A 19,801-nucleotide genomic window follows, 5' to 3' on the forward strand; every position below is an offset into this window, starting at 1 on the left:
GGTCCTGGGTCCAGTCCAGGAAGGGCCTGGCAAGGCCCCAGGTGACACACTGAGAAGCTGTTGCCTGTCCGTGTAGACAGTACTGAGTCGGGTGAACCAAGGGTCTGACTCTGTGCAAAGCATCTTCCTCTCTTCCTACTTTTGAGGCAGCCAGCGGGCGCTTGTCTTTTTTTGCTCATTCTACAGAGGCATCTCCTCATAGCTGTCAACTTACAGATTTGAAAATAAGGGACCAGCAGCCTTGAAAATAAGGGATCAGCAGCCAAAATAAGGGATTTTTGGGGAACAGGGATGTTCAACTTCTGAGCCCCTCTGAGCCAAAGGCAGAAAGCCCAGCCAGCAGCCAAATGAAGCCTCGTCAATAAGGGACAGCAGCGGGGCATGGCACTGGGATAAGGGACTGTCCCGCCAGATAAGGGACACTTGACAGCTCTGCATCTCATCAGTCAGCTGCATTTGCAGCCATTCTGAGTTCTCAGTGGGGAAGGAAGGCGTCATCACGAGATAGCTCCTTCCATGGGGTGGGGGTCCAGATCAGTGCAGAAGAAACATTTCCTGGGACACACACACACACACACACACACACACACACACACACACCACTCTTGGCCACTTCAAAACAACAAGGTAAGTTTCAAATTCTGCACCCACTGGAATCCTAAAGACATTCTTAAGTGCTCTGACAACAAAGTGGAATCAGAATTTGGGAGGGATCTCAAGAGGCACCTGGCAGTGCAGGTAGGAAAGCGGAAGCCTCTTTCACAGGGGGAGGAAACTCTGGAGAAGCGGAAGGACTAAATCTCAGCCCAGCAGCGGCTCAAGCGCCACTTGGAATGTGCAACCAGCCCTCATGGCTTCCCCTAACCAACAGGTGGAGCTCCTTAAAGAGAAGTGAGGGAGGAAGAGGCCGCAGCTGCAGGTCGTCCCAGGTTCATCCCCCTCCCCCGCACCTCTAGGCACATCTGGGTCAAGGCCTCCTACCAGAGGAGGTGGAGCCACGTGGACCAAGGGTGTGGCCTGGAACAAACAGCTTCCAGTGCAACACAATGGTTAGTGTGGCCTGGGAGGCCAGCATTCCAGTTGCTCTCCTGGCCATCAAGAAGCTTGAGACCTTGTGAGGGGCAGTTGATGCCTTCCAGCCTAGCCTACATTGCAGGGCTGTTGCTGTGAGAATAACTTAAGGAGTCAAGGAAAACCACGTGCACCACCTGGAGCTCCTCAGAAGAGAAGGCGTCATATAAACACAATAAATAAGTAAATCAATCAATCAAATTATCTGGGTAGGTGAGGATGAGCTACATACCGGCCTCTCTGGAGACATAATTGATGCAAGTCCCGCTGGGATTTTGGCGCTGAAGTTCCCTGTGCGAGGGAGAAAGGAGGATCAGCCGGGATGCAAAAACAAAACAAAAATAGTCAAACATGCTGATTTCATTGCAGGTGGAACAAGTGCCACCTTTGTACCCTTGCTGCTGCTGTTCTTCATTGCAGAGTCCTTCTCCGAGGAGGGGGAGGCTGTATTCTCTGGGGTGGAGGGGCTGAACTTACCCACCTCCCAGGACGTGTTCCTAGGGCTTGACAGATAGTTGATGGGGTGGGAACAGTTCTGAAATGACACAAAGCAGTTGGACAGCATCCGCACCCCCAGACAGGCGGCTCCCAGCCCCCCCAAGGCCACGCTCCGCCCTCCGCACTTGGAGGCGGCAAGGCACCCAAATGCCTTGCCACCCCCACGGGGGGCGGGGTGGAGAGCAGTGCTGGATTTAGGGTGGTGGAGGGGACACAACATTAAAAAGATCCACTTGCCTAGGTCCATGCTAATCTTCTCTGTATCGTTTGCCAAGCCTCACTAAGAACTTAAATTATTTTTTTTAAAAAAAGAGTACAGACGGACTTCTATTTATAATTAGGCATTTAATTGTGCAGCTTTACTTAAGACTTGAGAGTTTTGATAAAGATGGAAGAGGAGGCGAGATGGCTTTCGCTAATATGACACAGCATGAAAAAATACGTTCCTCCCTTTCACCAAGGCAAGCAGGAGTTATGCGCTGACTGATTTTGCAATGATTTGAGATAACAGCTTGGAACAATATACAGAGCAGTTGTTTGCAGAAGTTTATTCATTAGGGTGGTGCAGGGGACACAAAACCAAGAAGATCTGTAACTGAGAAGATCTGCTTTGGGGCAACAAATGTTGGCCTCGCTCAAGGCGCCATATTACAAAAGATTGCCAAAGGCTGTCCCTGGGGAGAGTTGCTCTTGCACCTGACTCCCACTTGTGGGTTTTCCTTGGGGCCACCTGGCTGGGAACTGTGATAACAGGACGCTGGAATAGATGGGCCTCCTTTGGCCTGATCCAGAGCAGCCTCTTCTGGTGATCTTTGGAGAAGAAACAGTCAGCCAGAAACAGCTACCCCACAACCAACTTTATATACCGTATTTTTTGCTCTATAAGGCTCACTTTTTCCCTCCTAAAAAGTAAGGGGAAATGTGTGTGCGTCTTATGGAGCGAATGCAGGCTGCACAACTATCCCAGAAGCCAGAACAGCAAGAGGGATTGCTGCTTTCACTGCACAGCAATCCCTCTTGCTGTTCTGGCTTCTGAGATTCAGAATATTTTTTTTCTTGTTTTCCTCCTCCAAAAACTAGGTGCGTCTTGTGGTCTGGTGCGTCTTATGGAGCGAAAAATGCGGTGTCTTCCCCCCATATAACCCACATAACAAAACAGAACTTAAAGAGACAAACACATAAAAGCTAAACTGAACTGAACCAAGGTTGGCATGGGATGTCAGGTTCACAAGAAGCAATGGCAAAGCTGGTTGTGCAGATACTTGCGATGAGACGCAGAAGGAACGCAGTTGTAAGGTATGAGAGAGTCAGGGGGGCTTAAAACGCGTCTGGAAACATAAATCTATAGCTCAAACCATCAAAGGCGCAAGGAACACCGAGAATAAAAGGCACTATATTACATCAGGAAAATCTTTTCAACCGGTTAGATGTTACCTTTGCAAGATTTCTCAAGAGGCTAGTGGAGGACACAAATGCAATTTTTTCTCCCTTTTTATGCATTTAACAGAATCCTGCCACATTGAGACAAAAGAGGTCACAATTGCTTTTCCTTTTCTTTTAATTTTAAAAAAGGGGGTGCACCAGGGATGTTTTTCATTCGATGCAATCAAATTCTATGTATTTTGGACAAACGTTTTCCACCTTTCAGTAACCAACAGGAATGCAGCAATAAAAAGGCAAATTAACAAATATTTTGTTTTTAATTTCCCCCTCTCTTTCAAAAAAAAGAGAAATTTCCTTCAAAAAAATTAAAATATTTTCCATTAGGGTCTTATTTTGTGCTGACTTTAATGGCCACAGGGCAGTGGCCGGCATAAGGGGTGCCCTGAATAAGAAAGAGCAGATTTGTTCTCTATTTTGTTCCAGAGGGCAGAACTGGAATCACTGTTCTGGAAGCTCACAAGGTCTCTATCACTGGCTGACTCATATGCAGTGGTTTTCAGGGGGAGTTGGAGGGGAGAGGGGCCTTCTGGAGAGGAAAACGGGGTCAGTCCGGGGGAGACCCTGGCACCAGACCCCCAAACCTACTGTGAAAGAGAGAGCCTTTTTCTTCTCCTTCATCCGCTGGATGGCATTTCGCACCTGCAAATCAAGCACAGGTTTGAAATTGGCCCCTTCCAGCCCACAGAATGAACACAACAAGATGCCTCAGGTACTGATGACACTTCTTAAACAACAACAACAGCACCCCCTGTGCATTTATCTGTATTTGTTGTGGGGTAAGCAGTTACTGGCATTGCAGTGCCAAGGGAAATTCTTCCTGCCTTTATGATGATGATGATTTAATTAAATTTATTACCACTTTTTGCCATACTCAGTGTGACTTACAGAAACAAAATACATACATTAAATCTGGGGCAGTGGGGGTGGGGGTGTTCAAAGGTCCCACCCACTCTAAATGGCTGTAAGGTAAGGGGACCCCTGACCGTTAGGTCCAGTTGCGGACGACTCTGGGGTTGCAGTGCTCATCTCGCTTTACTGGCCGAGGGAGCCGGCGTACAGCTTCCAGGTCATGTGGCCAGCATGGCTAAGCCACTTCTGGCGAACCAGAGCAGCGCACGGAAACACCATCTACCTTCCCACCAGAGTGGTACCTATTTATCTACTTGCACTTTGATGTGCTTTTGAACTGCTAGGTTGGCAGGAGCAGGGACCGAGCAATGGGAGCTCACCCCGATGCGGGGAATCGAACCACCGACCTTCTGATCGGCAAGTCCTAGGCTCTGTGGTTTAACCCACAGCGCCACCCGCGTCCCTTTCTAAATGGCTGCATAGATAGTTAAAAGCCAAAGGCCTGGTTTTCAGCTGGTGCCTAAAGAGGTGCAATGACGGTGGCAGGTAAGTCTCGCTGGGGAGAGCAGTCCTCAAGTAGGGGGTCACCACAGAAAAGGCCAGTTCTTGTGTTGCCACACTCCAGATATCCCGTGGGGGGGGGCGTGCACACAAAGAAGAGCCTCAAATGACAATTGCAGGGTCCAGGTTGATTCCTGTGGGGGGAGGGGCCCCATAGTGGTGGTGGTGGGAAATCCTGGCATTTAATTGTTTTTAAAATGCACCTGCTAGTCATATGTAGCTGTTTCCTCAGCTGAAGAGGAAAAGGTGGGGGAAAGAGCAGCAACTGCCCCCCTCAGTCAGGTGCCATCTGTCCACAGAGGAGTCAGTTGGGCAGCAAAGTTGTCCGACATGCAACAGACTTTGCAGGACTGAGATTGCCCCACAGGCTGGAGGTTTCCTCACTCCTGCTCTGCGGTGTGGCTGCGTCTTACACGGGGGGTTGGCTCCCAGGGTTCCACGTATATGCAGAAGACTAGCATCACTCGCACGAGATCTAGTGGGAACTTGGATGACCCTAGGACAGGCATGGCCAAACTCGGCCCTTCAGCTGTTTTGGGACTACAACTCCCATCATCCCTAGCTAACAGGACCAGTGGTCAGGGATGATGGGAACTGCAGTCCCAAAACGGCTGGTGGGCCGAGTTTGGCCATGCCTGCCCTAGGAGATCTCACCAGCAGAATGGCAAGTAGTCAGAATGCCACCACACACACAAACACACACGGGAGGATCCAGCAGATTTCAGGGACCCCCAAGGCCGTCACCGTGAGGGTAGATGCCCTTTGCTAGCTGGTTTCACAAGCCATTGATCACATCCTTCCAAGCCCATTTTCAAAGTCTGAAGAGTTCTTGCAGAGAAAACAGGGTGCCAAATGCGCTCCCCTTGCGTAGTGTGGCTGTCCCTTACCTCGCTGTTGTAGATGGCATAGACCAGGAATATGTAGAGACCCTGTAGGAAGACAGAGGGAAGAATCCATGCCAGGGACCTGGAAACAGCCGCTGGGGCAGCAGCCTTGCTTTGTTAGCCCCCCAAACAGACATACAGGGAAGGCCAAACGATGTCTCTCTCCCTACCTAGGGGCAGAACTGTCCCTTTCGCAAAGAGACGGGCAACTGCCAGCCCTTGGCCTGATTTCATGCGACTGTTGGCTTAATTCATCCAGGGGGAAAGGAGGACAAAGAAAAGAGAAAGTGTGGGGTAGACAAAGTGAGAGGAAGGGTCCCCTCCTAGTAACTGAGACAAACTGCCTCCAACTTTGGAGGTAAAACACAGGCCAGTGTGTGTGTGTGTGTGTGTGTGTGTGTGTGTGTGCCCCCACACCAACCACCTTCTAAGGCAGGATACATCAAAAATTAACTTTGGGCCAATATGGCCTCAATCCCTAGCCAACTCTTTGTTTCCCTCAGTCCGGCCACCCCTGCCCACATACTGAAGAAGAAGATCTCTGGTGGACTCAGAAGCCTTCATTATGACCAGACAAAATGCCACAAAATAGTGAGGCGAGCTTCTGAGTCCACCAGAGATCTTCTTCTTCAGTATGTGGGCAGGGGTGGGCCTTTGGGCATTTTTCAAAACAAAAGTGGCACTGCAGGCACAAGCCTAACCTTCCTCTTCCTCTTCCTCCTCTCAGGACATCTGGCGTTTTCCGCTCTAGAGCAGGCACTCGCAGCAAGGAGCGGTTCAGGGATGTCTCAAACAAATACAATACGAATGAATTAACTGCGCGTTGTGTAAAATGACACTTCCTTTTGTCCATTTCCTCTCTCAGAATGCAAGCCGCCTCAGAAGTCTCGGATGATGAACCTTCAGAAACACAACTGCCGGCCAAGAGTTTTCCTAGTGCATCCCTCTCCCCCGCCCCCCCAACTTAAACAACATCTTGCTCTCCAGTCCCTGAGCTTGGCACTGGGACGGGGAGAAGAGGCTCCCCTCATAATTACTGCACTCTCCTGCGGTGCTCCTTTGATGCTTTGCCCCCTTATCAGGAGAGAATCACTTCCTGTGTTCCTCCAGCTATCAGGAAGCTTTGCAGCTGATGCACTAATTGTGGCCGGCATCTGTGCAACAAGCCCCACTCCTCCACAGGCTGGGGCAGGAGGGCTGCACACTCTGGCACTGATATAACCTTCGCGGATGATGCCGGGCGGCTGCTCATCCTCAGAACAAACACTCCCCTCCCTCTTATTGGCACCGGTGCTCGGAGCAGAGCCGATTGGGGGAGGAAGGCTTGGTCCTTTGAATGTCCGCTTGTCTTGTTTCATGAAAGCAATTACTTCTCTGAGTAAAGCTCAATTTGTGTGATGGACACCTCCTTCCTATCCTTTCACAGGAGACTCCAAATTACCTTTCCTGCTGCTCTGGAGGGTAGGCCCTTAACCAATGGATTCAAATGACGAGAATGGGAATTCCAACTAAACCTGAGGAAGAACTTTCTGGCAGTTATGAGACAGTAGAACCAGACAGAAGAGAAGACTCCCTGAAAAAGACCCTGATGTTGGGAAAGATGGAGGGCACAAGGAGAAGGGGACGGCAGAGGACGAGATGGTGGGACAGTATTCTTGAAGCTACCAGCTTTAGTTTGACCAAACTGTGGGAGGCAGTGGAAGACAGGAGTGCCTGGCGTGCTCTGGTCCAGGGGGTCATGAAGAGGCGGACACGACTAAACAACTAAACAACAACAAGAACCAGACTCCCTCAGAAGGACTCTCCTCCCTTTGATGTTTTCTTGGGCACCCATCTGTCAGGGACACTGCAGTTGTGATTTCCACGTTGAATAAGGTTGGGCTTGTGATGGAAATGGCAGGGTCCCTTCCAACTCTACAGTTCTGTGATTCTGTAATTCTACTCCGATTCACGTATCTAGTCGTATTTTGACTAGAAAGGGGTCCCTTCAAATGGACAGGTGTGCTAGAAGGGTGGGAGGGAGGAGGGAGAGAGACTTTGGAAGGAAGGAGCCACTGTTTCTTCAATAATAAATAATAAATAAATATTTTTTTATTTATATCCCGCCCTCCCCAGCTGAAGCAGCGCGGCTAACAACAATAAAATAATACAACATTCTAAAATCATTTCATTATAAAATTAATTCAATTCAAATCAAAACATGTCACTCACTGCTTGCTTGAGGGTTATGTTCTGGGGACTGAGCGTAAGGCCTGAATGAGGTCTAGTCAGAACCACCCTTGCAACCTCCCCCCGCATGAGTGACCTTACCTCTCTGAAGCTGTGAGCCAAGCGGTCCTTGCCCCCAAAGCAAGGCAGAGGTTGGAAGCTCCCCTCCTTGCTTACTGGGCTCTGGGAATTATTCCTCACATGGAATTGCCCGCTAAGCAAGGCACAGAGCTTAAAAGGTTTCCCCGCACCACAGAAAGAGCTTTTAAGCTCTCAGACTTGCATGCGCTTAATTTGCGTGATTTGCAACTGGCCACTTGGCTAGCGCATAAAGTTGAAATCGCACAAGTTTTAATTAGCCGAAGTTGTGAGTTACCTGTGTGAACTGAACCATTGCTGAAAGAAGCTCTTGCTGGATGGAGGGGAAGCAGCCGCTGAGCAAGAGGGAGAGATTTCAGCCGTGGCCAAACAGCAGAAACCTGGCATGGTCAGGGCCTCCCCTGCTGCACAGTGTTGGATATTGCAAGGCCAGCTCTGGGCAGAATGTTCAAAGGACTGAAGCTCAAGCTCTTCCTCCCTGAGGGTGAGGGGGGGGGGAAGGCACTCTGCATGTGCTCAAAGGCATCTTTGCCGTCACAAGGCGCAGCCTCCAGCATGGGCAACTGATCCCTGTGTCTGTGTCTGTGTGGGTGTACGAACATACACACGTGTCTGAGAGATATTTTGCAGGGAAGGTCTACCTTCCGAGGCAGCTTACCTGCAGGGAGTTCAGCACAATGAAGATGTAGGCCCACGTGATGCTGACGTGCACAAGAACACCACAGACCCAGGTCAGACCCAGGACTGGCAGCAGAACCAGGACTGGTTTGGCTGTTGCCCTGGAAGAGGACAACGGGGGGTGGGGGGCAAGAGAAAAAGGAGGCAGTCAACTCATCTGTAGCCAAAGTCAGCGTCAGGGGAGCAAGTCGGTGATGATTACTGTGATTACTAAGTCTCAACACAGGTCTCAAAAACAAGCCATGTCAGATGACTCCCATTTCCTTTTTGATAGAGTTTGCAGATGACCCCAAATTTGGAGGGGTAACTAATGCCACAGAAGACAGAATTCGAAATGACCGTAACACATTGGAGAACTGGGCACAAGCTAAGAGAATGAACATCAGCAGGGACAAATGCCAGGTTCTGCTCTTGCAATAATACAAGCACAGCACGTAGGCTAATAGTTAGTAGAAAATATACAGTAGAATAATCATATCATTCAAATTATAGGAGTAAGCCAACCAAAGTTCGTATGTACAATACAACAGAGTGGTAATGAGGACCGTCAAACCGTGTGTTCAAAACAGATGTCTAATAATAATAATAATAATAATAATAATAATAATAATAATAATAATAATAATTTATTATTTATACCCCGCCCATCTGCCTGGGCTTCCCCAGCCACGCTGGGCGGCTTTCAACAAAACACTAAAATACAATAACCTATTAAACATTAAAAGCTTCCCTAAACAGGGCTGCCTTCAGATGTCTCCAAAAATTTTGTAGTTGTTTTTCTCTTTGACATCTGGTGGGAGGGTGTTCCACAGGGCGGGCACCACTACCAAAAAGGCCCTCTGCCTGGTTCCCTGTAACTTGGCCTCTCGCAGTGAGGGAACCGCCAGAAGGCGCTGGACCTCAGCATCCGGGCAGAATGATGGGGGTGGAGAAGCTCCTTCAGGTATACTGGACTGAGGCCGTTTAGGGCTTTAAAGGTCAGCACCAACACTTTGAATTGTGCTTGGAAATGTACAGTACTGGGAGCCAATGTAGGTCTTTCAAGACCGGTGTTATGTGGTCTCAGCAGCCGCTCCCAGTCACCAGTTGCTCGAGGTTGTGTACATGGTTCTCCCCTCCTCACAACCCTGCGAGGTAGGCTAGGCTGAGAGGCAGCGACTGGCTTCCATGGACACCCAGTGAGCTTCTTGGCCAGGCGTGGATTCGAACCCTGACCTCCCCGGTCCTAGTCTGACCCTCCAAGCACTACACCCCCACTGGCTCTCACACTTCTTCTCCCTAGCAAATGGCATTCAGATAGATGGCCTTTTGCTTCTCTGGTGCCCTTCTCTGAGGGGGCAGGGGCAGCCCCCAGGGGCCTCCGGGACTCACCAGATCTGGATGCCAATCTGCTTTTCCAAGCTGCTGTTGGGGGTCAGCATCCTTGACCGTCGCCGTGCACTGGAGACCGTCACCATCACCACTCGGAAAAGCACAAAGGTGTTCACCTGCAGAGGAGAGGGGCGAGAGGGTCAGGGACTGGACCTGAAACAGCAGTCAGAGGCTTTAAGAGGTGGCAGTTGTGGAGGGGGAAGATTTCCCGGAATCCTCCTCTCAGGGAACACGGAAACACTGCCCCCCCAGTATATTGTTGTGTAAATCAGAGTTATCTCCCACACACATGGAAAGTAAACACACCCTGTGGTCTGCAGAGTTCTTCTTTGTCTTGTGAAGACGCCGAGTTTGAAAACCACTGAATCCCAACATTTGTTCACATGCACCCAATCCTGCTCATAACGGAGAAATCCGAGGGCTCCCTTGGACAAAAAAACAAGGACCCCAGCCAGGGATACCAGAGCAAAACAGCAGCCAGTAGTCTTGGTCTTGATTGAAGACTGTCGCGACAGGACTCCCACCTGCCACAAGGTGGAACAAGATGGAAGCCCTGAACAAAAGAGCCCCCAAACTTTTATTAGCTGCTAATCTCCATGTTACACCCCCCCCCAAATTACATCACTCATACATCACTCATACATACTGCCACCAGACCTCCCCTTTCATGATGTATGAGTGATCACTCATACATCATGAAAGGGGAACCATGGGGCAGGGTCCAGGGTGCTCAGATTACTGCCACCAGACCTCCCCTTTCATGATGTATTGGGGGGGAGTGTAACATGGAGATTAGCAGCTAATAAAGGTTTGGGTTCTCTTTTGTTTGGGGCTTCCATCTTGTTCCACCTTGAGGCAGGTGGGAGTCCTGTTGTGAGTCTTCAATGAAGACCAAGCCGACTGGCTGCTGTTTTGCTCTGGTATTCCTGGATGGTGTCCTTGTTTTTTGTCCAAGGGAGCCCTCAGATTTCTCCGTTCACACTGCCACACATGGTGGCAAGAACCTTTTGCACTGCAAACCCCGCCAATGAAAGGAGGAGGTCCCCCCTTTCCTGACACACTCACCGTCAGGACGAAGAGGACCGGACCCACAAAAGCCCAGATGATGTCCGTCTGCACGTTCAGCCAGCAATGGTTCTCTGCCACGTACTTGTTGAACGACGTGGCCAGGGTCACACCAACAATAACCACAGGAAGCCCTGAAGAGGCAAGGAGGGAAGGACGGTGAACTGCCAACTTTCCTTCTGCATACCACCTGCCCTGGGGCAACTGAGGGGTTCTTAAGCTGTTGGACCCAAGGCTTGGGGTGGGACTTGGGGGCCTTATCCAGTTGGCCAGTCTCAGGATACCTCCTAAGAGCCCATTTTCCTTTGCTTCTCAGCAGGACACAGGGGCCCCCTCCACACATCCTTTCTATTGTGCATTCATGACCATTTGTTCTCATGGTGATATCTGGGCAGGGCAGTTACACGTGTGTCCCAGTTTCCCAGGGACTGTCCTGGAATTATAGAAGCTGTCCCAGTTTCTGAAGTGATGCTGGAATGTCCCACTTTCCCTTTTCCCTCCCCTTCACGTCTCAGAGAACAATTCAAAGTGGTGTGGGAGGGCAGGGGGTGCTGATGATACTGGAAATAAAATACCTGCCCCAAATGAAGGAAATGGTGAGGCTGGCATACGAAGCACTTCCTATAATCTTGCCGGAAAATGTAATAAATCCACTTTGAATTATTTAATTGCAATGCTTCAGCAGCCAGACATTTATTAGGAAATGTGTGGAGTGTTGATTCCTTTATTGTAGATGGAGACTGACCCTGCCTACTCAGAAAGAAGTCCCACTGCATTCAATGGCACTTACTCCCAAGTAACTGGGTAAAGACTTAGACTGCAATCCTAAGCATTTTTACTCAGAACTAAGTCCCACTGAGTTCAGCAGGATTTATTTGCTGGTATGTTCTGGATAATTCTCCCAGTTTCCATTATCGTTATCATTATCATCTTTTCCCCTCAAGGGAGCTTATAGGCTAAAATTTATTTCATTCTATTAATCTGTGGAAAGTATTATAAATGATCCCTGCCCTCGCACATTTTTCCTTACAGCAATTCTGCAAGGTAGGTTCAGCGGAGAGGCTGTAACTGGCTCAAGGTGACCCATGTTGATGTGCAGGTGATGTCTATGCGTGCAGTGGGAGAAACTTCCTGATGTAGAAGACAATGTCCCTATTTTCATCAGAGGAGGGGATGGAAAAGCTTTTGGGCTATAGCTATGCTCTATGGTTATACTGCCTCATTTCTGAATCAGCACAGGCTCCCTTATCCCCCTGCTGAAATCCTGCAACGTTTCATACTATGATTAGAGTTGGAGGGCAACTGGCTGAGCCCCCTTCTGCAATGCCATGGGGCAAGAATGCCCCTCAGGATGGCCGTACAGTGGTACCTTGGTTTACGACTTAATGCGTCCCAGAAGTCCGTTCTTAGACCTAAACTGTTCTTAAACTGAGGTGTGCTTTCCAGGGCTGTCTTAAGCATATGTGGCACCAGGGTGCAAAGATCCGCCTGGCACCCCCCCCCCGGCTGCCCAGTCCCAGGCGCGCAGGAGGGGGAAGCCGGCCGGCTGCCTTAGTGTCTTGCTGGTTTGATTGCCCCCAAACTCGCAGCACAGAGCCGCCTGCAGCAGAAGAGCCCACCGCGGCGCTCTGACCGATGGGTGGGCTCTTCCCCAGACTCGACTCTCGGGCCCTGGACTCTCGGCCTGGCGCCCCTGAGAACCCGGCGCCCGGGTGCCCCGCACCCCTAGTGCCTATGGGTAAGACGGCCCTGGTGCTTTCCCTAATGAGGCCTCCACCACCAGTGCCCTTCCACCGTTCGGATTCCATTCTTAGACTGAGGTAAAGTTCTCAAACCGGGACGCTACTTCCAGTTTTGCGGAGTTCGTAAACCGAATCGTTCTTAAACCGGACTGTTCTTAAACCGAGGTACCACTGTAATGTGGTCACACTGGGAAGCATTGCAAAACTACTAATAAAGTGGGGCAATGTGTGTGAAACAATTGCTAATGCACTGTTATGGCATCAGCAGCATGTTTCAGAATACCCCCACAAAACCCCACGTTTGGAGGGTCTTCCCAGCTGCTTCCGGTTCAAACAAGACTTATTTCAGGTCAACCTGAGCACCCAACGGACAGCCACAGCTTAAAGGCCTTTTGTTCTTTCCTCTTTGAGCTATGAACAGTCACCTAGGGCTGGCCCAAAACACATAGTTGCCTGGGGCAAAAATGGATGAGTTGCCCCCTCCCCATCACCCCAGAACCTGATCCAAATAAAGAAGCAGTTGGATCTTATTTCACCTATGGAAATGATGTGAAAGCCATCTTATTTGAAGGGCTGTCACAAGGAAGATGCAGGGAACTTGTTTGTCTCTGCTTTGGAGGATAAGACCTGAAACAATCGATTCCAGTGGCAGGAAAGAAGATTCCTTCTGTTCAAAGGAAGAGCCTTCTGGCAGTAAGAGCTGCTAGGCAGCGGAACGGACTCCCTTGGGAAGTGATGGACTCTCCTTGGTTAGAGGTTTCCACACAGAGATTGGGTGGCCACCTGTCAGGGACGCTTGAGCTGAGATTCCTGCATTGCAGGGTCCCTTCCAACTCAGATTCTGTGAGAAAAGAGAAGCAGCCTGGCTTAGGCGGAGCAGGAGAGGCAGAGGGGACACCTGAGGAGCTCCAGGTGAATACCTGAGGAACTGCCTAAGTCATTTGGGCAGCCCCTGGCAACTAATCACCCAACGGCCACGGTCACAGATCCACCTTGCCATACAGTGGTTAAGATGGGAACAGGGTTTGTCCATCTGTAGGAGAATGGGCTTTCAAAAGATGGAGGAGGAGGAGAAGAATCAGAAGTCGACTCAGCTGCCTGCCCTCTCTTTCCCTCCCTCCCTCATCACCACTCGGACACAGACCCCATCCAGTCACGTAGTAAAACCGCATCCGCCGGTCCTCGCTCATGTTCACAGCCACCACTTTGCTCCACAGGAGAAGACCTTCCACCAGCATCCAGGCGAAGGCAGCCATGAAGAAGAGGTGCAGGAAGGCCGTGACGGCAAAGCACACTCCCTGGGGAGAGGAAGGGAAGGAGGCCGTGGGAGGTGAGGGCGAGGGATCCCTTGGCAGGAACAGGTCTCTGTCCTGCTGGCAAAGGCGGGTAAGTCCCCCCTGAGGTCTCTCCCAGCTGCCGGCCCTCGCTACCTGGTTGGTTTTGGCCAATTCGCTGAACATGAGCAAGGCCTCCGCAGCTGCCAGCGCGAATATCAGGTTCTTGTGCACTGTGGTCCTCTCGCTCTTGGGGACACTGCAGGGAGGATGGGGAGATGGGAGTCAAGAAACAAAGTAATGAAATCCCCTCTATGCAAGATTGGATCCAAAAGCTGACAGAATACAGTATGCCAAATTAGATGGTCTATCAGGAAAAAATAAAGAATAAATCAAAACAGGAATTTGTTTCAAAATGGGAGGTTTTCAAAGAATATCTGAAAAATAAATATAGTAGTTTAAATTCTGTTGCAGCATTTGAGGAACTTCAGTAATAGTTGCAAGGTAGATATAAGAAATTAGATATATTAAGAAAAAGGTTGGGTCTTTAGTGTTAAGACCAATACATGCTTTATTGTTTGCTAAGAAAATTTTGTGTCTATGGTTATTCCTGTGTGTAATTTGGTATTTGTGTTTTTTTCTTTTTTCTTGCTGTATCAATAAAAATCTTTTTTAAAAAAGAAACAAAGTTGGGAGTGCAACGCCCTTTTTTGACTATTCAAATTTTTAAAAATTACTAAAGTTTTTTCACACTACAAGAACAGCTATGAAAGCTACAAACAGAATATGTATAATATGGAGACTTCTCCTAGAGGCAGTTCTTAACCCCCACCCCCCACCTACAGGGGGTAGCAGCCCCCTCCCAGCTCCCACCTGGGACCTCTCCTCCACCCCCCCACCTCTCACCCTGGAGAACCAACACTTCTGGGAGTGCCATTCTGGATACTCAGCCCCCCTGCTGGTCAAGTCTCATCACATGCTTGGGAGACGGGATACAGAACCTGCAGCCCCCCCCCCCAATGACCAGGAACTCTGCTGGCTGGGGCTGATGAGAGTTGGAGTCCCTGCAATGCCTGACCCCTACGGTGGAGCCACAGTCAGGAACGACTCATGCCAAGTACAGTGGTGCCTCGCAAGACGAAAAGAATCCGTTCTGTGATTCTCTTCATCTAGCAGTTTTTTCGTCTTGCGAAGGATTAGCGGATTAGTGCTATTAGCGGCTTTTAGCAGCTTATCTGCTGATCGGATCAGCTGATAAGCGGCTTAGCGGCTTAGAAAAAGGGGGGGGAAAGGGGGGAAAAACCCGCAGGAACTCGCAAGACATTTTCGTCTTGCGAAGCAAGCCCATAGGAGATTCGTTTTGCGAAGCACCTCCAAAACGGAAAACTCTTTCGTCTAGCGAGTTTTCCGTCTTGCGAGGCATTCGTCTTGCGGGGCACCACTGTACTCCAACAAGAACAGGGAGCGCTTTGTACCCCTTCATAAGGAACAAAGCATGCCTGCAGGATTAGGTCCCTGATGGCCCGGATTCCTGTTCTCACAGTGGCCAAACAGTCCTCTCCCCTCCTGGTGTTTCCAGCAACTGGCATTCAGAAGCATCGTTGTCTCCACCTGTGGAGCCAGAGCAGAGCCTTCCTGGCTAGGAGCCACCCATAGCCTTCCTCCTCCTCCTCCCCCTCCATCTCCATGAATTTGTCCGGTCCTTTGGAACTCACTACCACAGGAGACAGGGATGGCCTCCAACTGGGACGGCTTTGAAAGAGGATGAGACAAATTCATGGAGGAATAGGGGGCGGACTAGGGATGGGACCACATGACACCGGTCCTGAGAGATCTGCATTGGCTCCCAGTACGTTTCTGAGCACAGTTCAAAGTGTTGGTGCTGACCTTTAAAGCCCTAAACGGCCTCGGTCCAGTATACCTGAAGGAGCGTCTCCACCCCCATCGGTCTGCCCAGACACTGAGGTCCAGCGCCGAGGGCCTTCTGGCGGTTCCCTCCCTGTGAGAAGCCAAGTTACAGGGAACCAGACAGAGGGCCTTCTCGGTAGTGGCGCCCGCCCTGTGGAACTCCCTCCCTTCAGATGTGAAGGAAATAAGCAGCTATCTTATCTTTAAAAGACATTTGAAGGCAGCCCTGTTTAGGGAAGTTTTTAATATTTAATGCTGCATTGTTTTTAACACTCAATTGGGAGCCGCCCAGAGTGGCTGGGGAAACTCAGCCAGATGGGCGGGGTATAAATAAATAAATAAATAAATAAATATAATAATAATAATAATAATAATAATAATAATAATAATAATAATAATTATTATTATTATTATTATTATTGCTCTGCTCTGTCTCCACAGTTAGAGGCAGGAATCTGGCAGGCACTGGCAGGGCACTGACGAGTGTGCACTGGGGGAAGGGGGCTTGGAGTCGGACTCAGGAGCGGGGGGCAGTGGTTTGTGGGGGCCTGTGGCAGGCAGGAATCAGAGGCAGAGGCAGCTTCCAAGCTGGAGGAAGAAGCAGGCCGGGCAAGTGAACCGCCAGGCGCCTCCCCTGCACTTTGTCTCCCAAACCAGGAAGGGGCTGAAGAGGGAAGAGCAGAGGCATCTTCCATGAAGGTGTAGTCTCTGGCTGCATGCACACAGCCCACTGGGGAAAGGTGCATATGGGGGAGGGGGAGGGGTTGCTGCAAGTGCTTCCTAGAGCACAGACCTGGGGCAGCTGCCTAGATCTTAGATTGGTGTGTGTGTGGGGGGGGTATCCAGGATAGCACAAGAAGATTCTTGTGGTCGGATTTTGCTTGTGGGGTCTCCCTCTGCAATCATGGGGGGGGGCCACTGTGAGAACAGGATACTGGACCAGATGGGTCCCCATTGGTCTGATCCAACAGAGTGTCATGATGTCCTTCTGTAAGGCAATCACCCCCATCCTGCACCCGTGTTGCTTCTGGAGACGTGGCCCTGATCCAGCCTTACCCAACTGCCAGGAAGAGGACGAAGGTGACGATCAGGGCACAGAAGGAGACACCGCAGCCGACAAAGGTCAAGGTCTTCAGGGTTGACTCCTCCTCTGCACTCCTCTGCTCAAACACACAGGAACAACTTGCTAAGCAGGGTCAGCTCTACTGTTAGGCAAAGTGAGGCAGCTGCCTCAGTTGGCGGGTGTTGGGGTAGGGGCAACCCCTGGCTATTCCACACAAGCCCCTCCTCAGCCATTCCCTTTTATTGGTGGATAGAGCTGGGTAGGCCACACAGGATGTCCTGCAAACCACCCCCACCTGCCCTCAAAAAGCCCACTTGACTGAGATGTGGTGGACTGCCCCATTATTATTATTATTATTATTATTATTATTATTATTATTATTATTCCTCCTCCTACTACTACCATTTATTACCCATTCGTCACCCCAAAGTCCCAGGGCAGGTTACTACAACTAAAGCACAACATTAAAATCAATTTAAAACAACTTAAAATTGTTGGGAAAAAGCAAATACATTTCCTTCTCTTGAGCTTCTATTTCATGCATGTGTTGCTTCAAACCACATGAGGACGCTGTTTGCCTAGCAAACTATCCAACACTTGCTTGGGGCCTCTATAAGTTAACTGCACCACTAAAAGCTGAACCATTTTGTGTTCTCTCTTCCAACATGTTGAGACAAGATGTCTGGTACTTCTCTCTTTTATCCCTACTCATCCTGTTAATAGCTCTTGCATGAATAAAACCTTTGAACTCCAGAAACAGTAAGTGGTTATTTCAATCTAATTTACCCGGGCTGCAAGCTCTCCCAACAAAAATTACAGAAATTAGGTGGATCTGAATATATACACCTCAAGTGTCAAAAGCCAAGGTAAAGAAGTGTGTCTTCAGTATTCAAGTAAAGCTGTATAATGAAGGTGCCAGACACACCTTTGTGGCGAAAGAGATACCCAGCTGCCAGTGCAAACCTGTGGCTTTTGTATGTGGGTTGGAGGAAGAGGCACCACATTGCCATTCATTGCAGGAAGAAAAAACATTTTGGGATGGCACTAAGGCCTGTTCCCCGGTCCCCCAACCTGCCCACCCCCTGGCTCCCTTAAGCAAAGGGTTCCGTCTCTCTCACCTGCACTTCGTAGACCTGCAGCAGCACTGCAAAGTTGGTGGTGTGGTTGCAAGAGCAGGTGGTAAATTCCAGGTGGGAGGTGACAACAGAGCAACCGGCAGTCGACCATCCTCCTCCTCTTCCTCCTTTGGGGCTAGCAGGGCATGAAAGGAGGGGGGGGGGAGAAGCCCAACAGGGACCAAAGGACAAACAATTCAAAGTGTTGGTGCTGACCTTGAAAGCCCTAAACGGCCTCAAAGGTCCAGTAGACCTGAAGGAGCGTCTCCACCTTCATCATTCTGCCCGGACACTGAGGTCCAGCACTGAGGGCCTTCTGGTGGTTCCCTCGCTGCGAGAAGCCAAGTTACAGGGAACCAGGCAGAGGGCCTTCTCGGTGGTGGCACCCGCCCTGTGGAACGCCCTCCCAACAGATGTCAAAGAGAACAACTACCAGACTTTTAGAAGACAACTGAAGGCAGCCCTGTTTAGGGAAGCTTTTCATGTTTGCTGCATTACGGTATTTTAATATTTTGTTGGAAGCCGCCCAGAGTGGCTGGGGAAGCCCAGCCGGATGGGCGGGATATAAATAATATATCATCATCATCATCATCATCATCATCATCATCTCCAAGTCCAGCAGCACCCAATGAGGGGAGTCAGCAGCAAACAGCTGTTGAAACCAGAGAGAAGCACAGAGCTTCGGTTGCCCCAGAAAGGCTTGCTGGTAAATGGAGGCCTCTTAGCCAAACCAGAGTGCTCCCCCCACCTCCACCAACCCCCCCCCCAAGGGTTTAAGCAGTGAGATTACTTAGAGGGGTATCAAGAGGAGGGGGCGCAGCAGAGGTGGGCTTTGGAGGTGCAAAGGACTCATCAGACTCACTGGATCTAGCTCATCAATTTTGCTGAATTAGAATTGTAGTATTGAAAGGCACCGTGAGGGTCATGTTTAGGGAAGCTTTTAATGTTTAATAGGTTATTGTATTTTAGTGTTCTGTTGGAAGCCGCCCAGAGTGGCTGGGGAAACCCAGCCAGATGGGTGGGGTATAAATAATAAATTATTATTATTATTATTATTATTATTATTATTATTATTATTATTATTATCATCATCATCATCATCATCATCACCATCACCATCATCATCATCTAGCCCAACCCCCTCCAACACAGGAATGAAAGCAAATAGTTTTGACTGGATTTTGAATAAACGTGCAATTATTTGCTGCTGCTTTGAATTTTATCGTGTTGTTTTCCTCCTTAGTGGGCGGAGCAAACCGCTATTCTAAATAATGGCTTTGACAGGGAAGCCGGAACCAGCGATCAGTTTGTGGAACCCTGGAAAGGTTTGGGAAGAACTGGGCAAATGAACTGCAGAGCTGGGTTTCCAGTAAGCCCAGTCCCAGCCACCATGACCGGAGGAAGGAGCAACAAGCCCTCAGCAGCCCCCTCCCCAAAGGAACATGAGAAGAAGATGCCTTATGCTGAGTCAGGCTATTGGTCCACCCAGCTCTGCACTGTCAACTCTGGCAGGCAGCAGCCCTCCAGGATTTCAAGCGGGGGGGGGGGGGGTCTCACCCAGCCCCACCTGGAAATGCCAGGGATTGGACCAGGGGCCTTCTAAATGCAGAGCAGTTGCTTCTTCGCGGAGCCGTGGTGCCTCCCTTAAAACATAGCTGTCAACTTACAGATTTGAAAATAAGGGACCAGCGGCCTCGAAAGTAAGGGATCAGCAGCCAAAATAAGGGATCAATAATTACTTTGATAAAATACATATTTTGTTGCGTGCAAATGGCTTTAGATACCTATTAGGTCCATAAATTACCATATAGCATATATTCAACACAATAAAAGCAACAATTTGTTGTTGACAAAGGACAGCTGGACATAGAAAGGGCCCCATTACCTTCAGGAGCTTAGTTAAGGGACATCATCAATAAGGGACAGCAGTGGGACACGGCGCTGGGATAAGGGACTGTCCCGCCAAATAAGG

General features: G+C 49.7%; 1 protein-coding gene across 7 annotated transcripts in view; it reads right to left on the reverse strand.

Moving 5' to 3' along the window:
• ADGRD2 (adhesion G protein-coupled receptor D2) overlaps positions 1-19,801 on the reverse strand; it is a 61,196-nt gene that overhangs the window by 11,459 nt on the left and 29,936 nt on the right. For 3 of the 7 annotated variants that reach the window (XM_081179686.1, XM_081179683.1, XM_081179688.1), the window contains exons 14-24: positions 17,833-17,965; positions 16,708-16,811; positions 13,900-14,002; positions 13,614-13,767; positions 10,728-10,861; positions 9,663-9,778; positions 8,272-8,392; positions 5,310-5,351; positions 3,598-3,651; positions 1,457-1,606; positions 1,304-1,362 (exon numbers count right to left, since the gene is read on the reverse strand). In XM_081179686.1, the coding sequence (XP_081035812.1) occupies positions 1,304-1,362; positions 1,457-1,606; positions 3,598-3,651; positions 5,310-5,351; positions 8,272-8,392; positions 9,663-9,778; positions 10,728-10,861; positions 13,614-13,767; positions 13,900-14,002; positions 16,708-16,811; positions 17,833-17,965 (1,170 nt within the window). The remainder of the gene's footprint in view (positions 1-1,303; positions 1,363-1,456; positions 1,607-3,597; positions 3,652-5,309; positions 5,352-8,271; positions 8,393-9,662; positions 9,779-10,727; positions 10,862-13,613; positions 13,768-13,899; positions 14,003-16,707; positions 16,812-17,832; positions 17,966-19,801) is intronic. The other 4 variants (XM_081179687.1, XM_081179685.1, XM_081179684.1 and 1 more) reach the window with 2 other exon arrangements.

Source organism: Podarcis bocagei (genome assembly GCF_964188305.1).
Source record: "Podarcis bocagei genome assembly, chromosome: Z".
NCBI lineage: Eukaryota > Metazoa > Chordata > Lepidosauria > Squamata > Lacertidae > Podarcis > Podarcis bocagei.